General features: G+C 34.7%; 1 protein-coding gene across 1 annotated transcript in view; it reads right to left on the bottom strand.

The window, feature by feature from the left end:
* The window catches only part of si:ch211-233h19.2 (uncharacterized protein LOC565175 homolog), a 14,276-nt gene that overhangs the window by 3,832 nt on the left and 1,079 nt on the right, over positions 1-9,365 (bottom strand). The window contains exons 2-13 of the mRNA XM_024281062.2: positions 9,039-9,159; positions 6,910-7,099; positions 6,354-6,501; positions 5,346-5,435; positions 4,889-4,994; positions 4,620-4,772; positions 2,831-2,919; positions 2,570-2,750; positions 2,173-2,301; positions 1,021-1,111; positions 831-933; positions 593-730 (exon numbers count right to left, since the gene is read on the bottom strand). Of these exons, the coding sequence (XP_024136830.1) occupies positions 593-730; positions 831-933; positions 1,021-1,111; positions 2,173-2,301; positions 2,570-2,750; positions 2,831-2,919; positions 4,620-4,772; positions 4,889-4,994; positions 5,346-5,435; positions 6,354-6,501; positions 6,910-7,099; positions 9,039-9,159 (1,539 nt within the window). The remainder of the gene's footprint in view (positions 1-592; positions 731-830; positions 934-1,020; positions 1,112-2,172; positions 2,302-2,569; positions 2,751-2,830; positions 2,920-4,619; positions 4,773-4,888; positions 4,995-5,345; positions 5,436-6,353; positions 6,502-6,909; positions 7,100-9,038; positions 9,160-9,365) is intronic.

Below are 9,365 nucleotides of genomic sequence, written 5' to 3'. Positions count from 1 at the left end.
TATGTTTTTCTTGCCTTTCCATCAGATTGCAATTTATTAATTCAAGTAACTTTAATGCTATGTTGTTTTCTTACACTTTCTTTTGTGCTTTTATTAATATTGTTTAATCTTTAAGCCCATAAACTTGTTTTCATATATAAAGAGTGCTCCACTATTTATGGGGATTTTCTATTTTGGGAGCATCTGTTTTGTTTTTTTTTTGCCCCTTTTCTTTACAAAATTTGACTTGTTATTTTTAGAAATAGTAGAAACTTGTTGCCTTGACAGTGTTTTCTCCTCAAAACTCACCAGAACCGCTTTTATTTGAGCTTTAGGCATTATTCTTAAGTAATAAAGGTGTATTTCTGGTGATAAAATGCAGATAAATCCCTCCTCATTTCTCCATAGTTTAACAAAAACTATAAATGAAATTCAATTTAATTTAATTCTAATTTATCATAACATATAATAATCTTCAGCTTTACAATAATTTTGAAGCATTTCTTTAAAACAGAAATATGCAGACATATTTACAATAATAAATATATATTTTGAATGTTTTAAGTCCATGATTATTTTCACTTCTACAGTTTTTGTGAGTACCTATACTTACATCAGAAGGCTGACCTGTCCTCTGGAAAGCCCAGGTGTAGGTAACGGAGGCGTTTTTGGTCATGATGTGGGTGTAGGTCTGCCTAGTTTGTGTCTTTCCCCATGATTCCACAATAGTGGTGCTCTTCCTGTTGACATCCTAAAATTAAGAAAAATAAAAAAAATGCACATTAGCGACTCAGACTATCTGTGTTTCACTATGAAAAAAGAGGAAAACAAATTCTAGAAGCTGTTCGCACCATCATGAAGTACATCACACAGTCAACCGTGCATAAAGTTTCAAACTCAAAAGTGATGCGGCCAAATTCAGTCACAGAGTCGCTGGATGCAGATGTGGGCAGCCTGAAGGCAAAAACAATCAGCAGAGTTAGTTAGACAACAGGAGGGAACCAAAGAGACTGCAGTGTTTGTTCACAGGATTACACTTACTTAAAACCGGGAATGTGGAGGTTGAGGATCAGATAATCATTGTCGGAGCCTCCTGCTCCGCTATAGATGTGATCTCCTGCTACCTCCCACCCTAGAAATTAAATAAAATCAGTTTTCAGTTAAATTTTAATTCATAGGAACAGAAATGTTTCACTATGCAAAAACAATATGGGCCTTGCAGTCAGTGACAGCTGCAGATCATGAATACATTTACACAAAAATGGCTTAAGACGGAAATAATTAATCCTTATAAACCGCTAACCTCTGACCAATAAGAATTAAAATACTCCAAAAAAGTCTTCAACATAGTTTTTCTCTCTAAATATTTTGAACCAGAACTGATACACATATTCTTGATTTTTTTTTCTTTTACTTTCTTTCTCCTAAAGTGTGATTTATGACTCATCTTCTTTTATGAAAACAATCTACACAAATTGTCTTTTTTAATGAATATATTTTGGATTTTGATGATGATTTTTCTTTATAATAATAATAATAAATGATTATCATCTGGGAAGATAATTTTCATTTATCGTGCCGGGAGTCTGGGGTATGCTCAGATCATCATCGGGAGGATCTTTTGCATTTGTCGGTGCCGCGGGTCTGGAATATATTCAGATGATCTGGGTGTGTTCTGGATTTTTGGTTCTGGTTGGTTTGGGTGATTTTTTTTTTTTTTTTTGGCGATGATGGTCTGAATGTGCTTGGATTTCTGGTATTAATTCATGTGGATGATTTTTTCCTGATGATAATCGTCCGAGTACTTTTAGATTTTTGGTACTGATTACTATAAATGACTTGTCTGTGGATATTTGAAATGTAATTACATCACTGATCCAAATGATCCTTAATAACCTGAATCTATGATTGTAGGGTATTAATATTTGTATTGGTATGGTCGAATCAGGGTTGGATTATATAAGTTCGCTTCCTCCCACTCTCTTTATAGCGATCAACTCGTGATTGATAATGTAAAATTTTATTTAATGTATTATTATCTAATTGCTAAAGATAAACCATTTCATTTATTCAGAACAAAACATTTAGTCACAGCATAAAATTTAAACAAATATAAGTTGAATTAGCCAATTATATCAGTTTCTTTGTATTAGGACAAAAACACAGCAATAAAGTAGAAGCAGAACTACCCACCATGCATCTTGTCACACTTGGAGTTGCCCACGTTGAGACAGGACGTCTTCATGTTGGATGGCAGCACGTTCCACCATTTATACTCATAACCCAAAGTGGGCTCGGTTCCTGCTGGACATGACTGACAAGCTGGTGGAAGAGACACAAGCACAGTTGGGTCGACATCATTTTTCCCTAAAATCCTCCAATATCAAAACTGTTTCCTTACAATTATTTTAATTCAACTAAAGAGGCTTACTTTTAGAAGGAAATTGCTCAAAACCATAAAATGTAATCATCCTTTTTAAAAACACATTAACTTCTAAACACAATCAAATTAAATATCATTTTAATCACATTGAAAAAACAAAATCACATTAAGATCTAGAATGAGCTTCATCAGTGCGGAGTTTATTACGTTTCATCCCATCAGAGTAGGTCCCGGGCGGACATGGCGAGCAGGTAGCGGTGTCGTTATTATAGAAGCCAGGGTTACAGGGGGGGCAGGGCTCGCGCTCGCCGCTCGAGGGCAGCGGTTGGGCTCCGGGGACACCCTCCAGACAAATCTTGGGTTCAATCCACTTATATATGATTTGAGTCTGAAAATACACAAATGGATTTTTGTAAAATGACTCCTCAAAATAAAAGAAAATTAAAAATTCGTATTCTTTTGGTTTACCTTGCCGTCTTTGTCACATGCTGTGTGGATCTTAAAATAGTCTTTTCTGGAACATGGAGGTCTTGCCTTGCACTCAGCTGATCCCTCAACTTAAAAAAATAGGTTGATAAAAAATGTTATTGTTTTTCAAGAGCACTATTTGTGTGATAAATTCACTTGTGGACACATTTATTTTATAAATACTTGAAAAGATGTTGCAAACAAAGTGAAATTGAAATTTGCAGACATAAAAAGTAAAATGGTATAAAAAGCATTTAAACAATTCTTACAGTTACATCCTTGCATATTATTTATGCTTAATAGAATTCTTCAGATGCATGATATATTTAATATATTTTGACATTTATTAAGGTTTTATAAGCTAATTTGGAGTTCAGCTAATATTTATGCTACATGCTAGCTATTATGGCTAATTCAGGTTTTTTTTGTTTTTTAGGTGATTTTGGAGATAAGCTAATATTTCAGCTACATGCTAGCTATTATGGCTAATTTAAGCTTTTTTTGTTTGTTTTGTTTTTAGGCTATTTTGGAGTTAAGCTAATATTTCAGCTACGTGCTAGCTATTATGGCTAATTCAGGTTTTTTTTTTGTTTTTTAGGTGATTTTGGAGATAAGCTAATATTTCAGCTACATGCTAGCTATTATGGCTAATTTAGGTTTTTTTTGTTTGTTTTGTTTTTAGGCTATTTTGGAGTTAAGCTAATATTTCAGCTACGTGCTAGCTATTATGGCTAATTCAGGTTTTTTTTTTGTTTTTTAGGTGATTTTGGAGATAAGCTAATATTTCAGCTACATGCTAGCTATTATGGCTAATTTAGGTTTTTTTTGTTTGTTTTGTTTTTAGGCTATTTTGGAGTTAAGCTAATATTTCAGCTACGTGCTAGCTATTATGGCTAATTCAGGTTTTTTTTTTGTTTTTTAGGTGATTTTGGAGATAAGCTAATATTTCAGCTACATGCTAGCTATTATGGCTAATTTAGGTTTTTTTTGTTTGCTTTGTTTTTAGGTTATTTTGGAGTTAAGCTAATATTTCCGCTACATGCTAGCTGCTTTGGCTAACAGGCTTATTTTCATTTTTTTAGGCCAGTTTGACATTTAACTGAAATCTTAGCTGGATATCAACATCAGCATTTTTAGCTATCAATTTTAGCATCTTCAGCTATCATCACTAGCATTTTCAGCAGCCAAATTCCGCTTACAACTTTCACACTAGCATTATTGCAGGTAATGCTACATATCTAGTTTTTAGTTAGTTTAAAGTTAATGATGGTTAAGATTTGTGGTTTACATCCGGTTTGCGCATGACCTCATTAGTCGACTAATCAGAAAAAAAATAATTGATGATTAGTCGACTACTAAAATAATCATTTGTAGCAGCACTCGTGTATCCAGATTGAAAATTTGTTCTGGATTATTGGGGGAAATGAACTCTGGTTCACTTTAAGTGAACCGAATGTGTCCAGTCTAAACGCACTCTGAATCCAGGGCTAGTTGCCATTCATCTCATCACTCTTCTTCTCCTGCTGCTTCAATCAATTCCTACGTTGTGGCTTCAAGGTAACCACCAGTTCAAAATTGTAATGTTTCAAAGCTACTGAAATAGAGAAATGTACCAATTTTTTTTTTAAGTAAAATGTTAGGTAATGTATATAGTAGATTTTTTTTTAAAAAGTACATCTGTCAAAGAAGAAAATTCATCATCTAAAGTAACCAATTTGACTAAAAAGAGGAGCAGCTTCTTCTAAATTCTCAGAGAGTTTGGAGCCTGATGGTGAAGGCAGAGCTGTACCTGCATACTGAGTGCTGGCGTTACAGGGAGTGCAGGAGCTGGCTCCGTGACCAGAGAAGGTGTCCCGAGGGCAGGGATCGCAGGAGGAGGAACCTGGCGCTCGGCTGAACGTCCCCGGGTTACATCGGAAACACTCTGATGTGTAAGCAACACCTGGAAGGGAAGCATTTAAAGGCGGATGGTGAGGGGGGGGGTGGAAATGTTTTATGTATTTCTAAATTGCTTTTTACAAAATAAACAAATAAATGGAAGAAAAATATGTCACTGACCTTCAATTTGAATATTTTTCAGCAGAACTGGCTTCACGACTTTGGTCCCCATCAGAATGCCTCCTGTCCTCCAATACAAGACGTTGGTGCCGGATTTCAAATTCAACTAAAAAAACACATTTTTTTGCATAATTAATTTTAAAAAATCGTTTTATTTGATTTTTTTTTACATATTTATTTTTAAAGTGTTTTTTAAAATGATAAAACATAATTCCGAGACACAAAAAAAGACTTAATCATCTTAATTTTATTCATTTACAGTCTTCACACACTGTCTTCTATTCCCCTCTATTATAGTGATGAAACGTGTTTTTGAGCGTGACTAAATAATGATAAGAAAAACAGACTTCCTGCTTGCCTTCACCTCCTTTGAAGCATTGATTTATTTCAGAGGACTGAGGTTGTTTCAGATCTTTCTTTTAAGTCTTTTCCTTATCTTGTGAAAGGAAACACTTACCGAGTGAGATGCCCATTCGCCGTGTTTGGTGAGTTTAAGCCACTTTGTGTCTGCAGACTGATCCATCTCCTGACACTGGTCATTCTGGATCTAAACACACATGAAAGTCTAAAATTAATTTCCTTTAACCACACGTAAACTTTGATTTTTACAATATAAGTAATAAAAAATAGGTTTAACATATCAAAGTTAGTGAGAAATCATTATTGCTTTATAATAACAAATTATTATTAAGTTAAATTATGCGTTTACTGACATATATAAAGAGTACCCCATTATAAAGTGTTACAGAAGAATCCTTGGATTAATAAAGTTATGTTATTTTTCTTCTATGTAGATTCTAAAATTTGATAGACAGTAACTAATAAGGTTTCATCATTGCTAATAAAATATGTTTTGGTTAAAATGTAGATAAACCTGTTTGAGAGGTGAAAACAGGAATTTGTCACTGAGGATAAATCTGGAAAAATACAACTTCCTGTTTTTAAGGTGGAAAATTAAGTTCTCTGAGAAAATCAGTGCCATGAAAAATGAAAAAAAAAGGTTTACGATTACATTTTTTAATTCTTTCACTGAGTGAGTGAATTAAAATGATGGATTGTAAGAATTTGATAAAATTGATTAGAATGCAGAGGATAGATTTAGATTAGTTTAGAAGAAAATTATTGTTTACAATCCAATTTCTTTTTAAACGGAAATGTATTGCCCCCTGCTGGCCATTACAAAAAATGCACCACAATTTACTTTTTGACAACAATCAAATCCTTTAGTTGGACAAAGTAAATAATGCAGGTGATTTATAAATAAAAAGAGGCAAAACAGTAAAAATTTAAGTACTGGCAGAGCTTCCTTAATTTACCAGAGCTTAGCTTTGAATAAATGTGTATTCGTCATCAGTTTACGCATCCAAAATGTGCCTGATAAGAGTCAGCAGATAGTAGTAGATGATTTCTTTTTTTTATGTCCAAGTAAAATCAAAATAAAATTTTGTAAAAAGAGACAACTCACAAAGAACTCAAACAACAAGTTGCTGTCTGGATACTGGTAGTCAAAGCTGACAGAGCCCTTCTTCTTCAGGTGCACAGCATAAATGAGGGAAACCGTGCACTCATCACTGTTGGACTCCAGATAATTTCCCTGAGGCAACCAGGAAGAACTGCAAATTTAAAAAAAAAAAAAAACAAAGTTAAAAATAGTGATTTATTGTAACTTTATGGTTGTGTCCAAATTCCTTAGGGCATTCGCCATTTTGTTGGATCTAAAATCCCCAAATCCAGTGCTCTACAGTAGAAACATCCCAGAAGTCTTTGCAAAAAACCAGAATGCATAGGTGCTCACGAGATTTGCGAATATAGACCACAATGCACTGTATGTGGATGACTTTTCGTGTGAAAAACTTTTAATATTTATTAGATTTTTTTTACTTCAGGAAACCAGCAATGACATACTTATTAAAAAAAAAAGTCAGAATTACTTAAAAATCAATAGAAACTTTATTGTTTTTAGTAATTGGGGAGTAGGGAGGGAATTCAAACAGCCTCAGTTTACTTTTTGCCCTACTCACCTGTTACAAGTGGCTTTAATATCTCTGTCTTGTCCGTTTTCCAGCGAGGTAGCCAGGCTACTGAAACCAGGCGGCAAGGAATCCCATTGATCGAAGCGAATCCCGCTCCCGAGGGAGTAGGTTCCCGCTGGGCACTGGGTGCACTCCTGAGAGGTCATCTCCAGGAACTCCCCAGCTCTGCATGAGAAGGCTGAGATCCAAAAAATTAACAAAAACTAAGGGATTTCTTTTGTTGTCACATTTCATTTTAAAAATGCTGTTCAGCCTGAAAACAGAGCTGACAGACAAATGTTCACGCTAATCACTGCTGCGTTTGGTTTTGCCCACCCCACTGATAGAATAGCTTAATCCTTACATCCTGTTACACACTGTGTCTGCCTCTGCACTTTTTTTTTCCCACTGAGCCATGAAATCTCCGCTCTTACCGGAGTCTGACAGTGTCAGCTTTTCCTCATACCTGACCTGGGTGAATGTCCCAGAAATGCCTTCCCAAAACAAGCCGCTTGGTGAGGAACACGCAATTAACCGGAGCACGTTCAATTCCCTTCAGGCTTCATGGGTTTGTTTGCTTTTATAAATCAATTTTCCATCTTAGTGTGGTTCTCAAACACAGCTCTCTTAGTACGATACTCATAAGTTTCCTCAAATATAGCAGCAAAAGCCAAAGCACGTTTGGTTTTTTTAAGCTCTGAGCTAAACTCTATTCTGAAAAGGAACAAGGAAACACAAAACATTAAAAGATTTCCTGTAAAACAAGTCTGAAATAAGAAATGTGCACAAAGCTGAACCAAGTGTAGGAGGCAGACTGATTAGCTTTGCTTCTCTGCAGTTTATTAAAGAGAGCTAAAGGTGATTAAACAGCAAGAGTATGATAAAGATCTAAGCTCAAACATTTAGGAGGCTGTAAAAAATGTTTTAATTTGGACTAAAACTAATATAGAACATTTTGGGGGGTTTGTTTCAAAACTGACTTTAGTTCTCATTTTAGTGCCAATTATACCAATGGTTTTAAGTTCTTCAGGGAAAACAAGAGAAATGCTGCATTCATCTGGTGATGGAATGATCGTAAAAAGGACCGTCCAACTCGGAAAACACACAAAAACATCATAAAAATGACAATCCTTCTAAACACCACAGAAATGCAGATGAACTTTCTGCACCTAAACAAAGATCAATGTGTTTATAGTGCACCATCTACGGAGAAACACTACAATTATAGGGAAAATAAAGCAAATTATGATTATCAGTATAATTTATCCCCATTTGGCGGACAAGATTAAATAGTTAAACGGGCCGAATATGGAGTTTTCCCACTCCAATTTATACCCTAAAAGCACTATTATTGTTACCTTCGGAAGCATTAATATTTATCAGGAATGCAACCATTTACTTTTCCCATGATTCATTTCACAGTTTTGTTTTGATTTGATATATAATTTGTGTTTTAGAAATAAAAAAAAAAAAAACGTACGAATCCAGAAAAATCATTTTTTTGCTAATAAGTGAGAAACAAAAGAGAAAATCTTTGCAATGCAAAGTATGAAAAGTGTTTGAAATGATTTGATTTGGTTTAATGTCATAAAATAATAGCAAAATACAGTATAAAAGGCTGGGTATCGTGAATTATTTCCATATTGACCAGAGCTTAGATAAATTAGATTCTGATCGTCGACCGACCGTTAGCATTAGCCATCCTATGGGAAATTCCATTAATAGTTAGCATCAAGCTAGCTTTATGTGCTACATCAATCTCTACTTTTATGGATTGATTATTAATCTTTTAAGCTTATATACATTGAAATTGATTAATCAATTTTAGTAAAAATATATAAAATGAAGAACAATGCACACTTTCAACATAAACATATGCAAATATTTGCAGTAGGAATGCATAATTTGGTTAAATTTTGTAACATACGGTTCAGTTTTAAAGTGAGAAATGTGGCATCCTGATACTTATGAAGAAACAAAATCTGATTAAGTCAAGAAAAGTCCAGATCATGACTGTCATGGTGGCAGTGAGTCAGGATTAGCTAAAGAACGGTTTTGTTTCAAATTTTGGTCAGATGTAGCAACATTATGCTTTTATTTTGTACAAATGAAGAAGAACGCTGTTATTTTCAACATACTGCAGGCTGTTCCGCGCACAGGCTCTGGTAGACCAGTGCAGGCCCCGGGAGTCCGCGGGATGGCCACTCTCCAGCGGGATCCTGTGCTGTCACACTCCGTGTACTCAAAATAGTAGTCGGCCTGCAAAAGACACACAAGAAATGATGGACAGAAAAGGCTCGCAAATACGATCTGGAGGAAGGTAAGTAAACAAATCCCACCCAAATGATGTTGCTGAGTCATCTTGAGTTGGATGTTTGTTTTAGTAAATCAGAATGGTGTGTTTAGTAACTAACTGATATGAGTTTCCATGAGTGCATGCTAAAGAAAAAAAAAAAAAAAAAAAA

This window comes from Oryzias melastigma, linkage group LG6 (genome assembly GCF_002922805.2).
Source record: "Oryzias melastigma strain HK-1 linkage group LG6, ASM292280v2, whole genome shotgun sequence".
Taxonomy (NCBI): Eukaryota; Metazoa; Chordata; class Actinopteri; order Beloniformes; family Adrianichthyidae; genus Oryzias; species Oryzias melastigma.
Note: the sequence above shows the minus strand (reverse complement) of the source record. Positions and strands in the feature narration are given on the sequence as shown.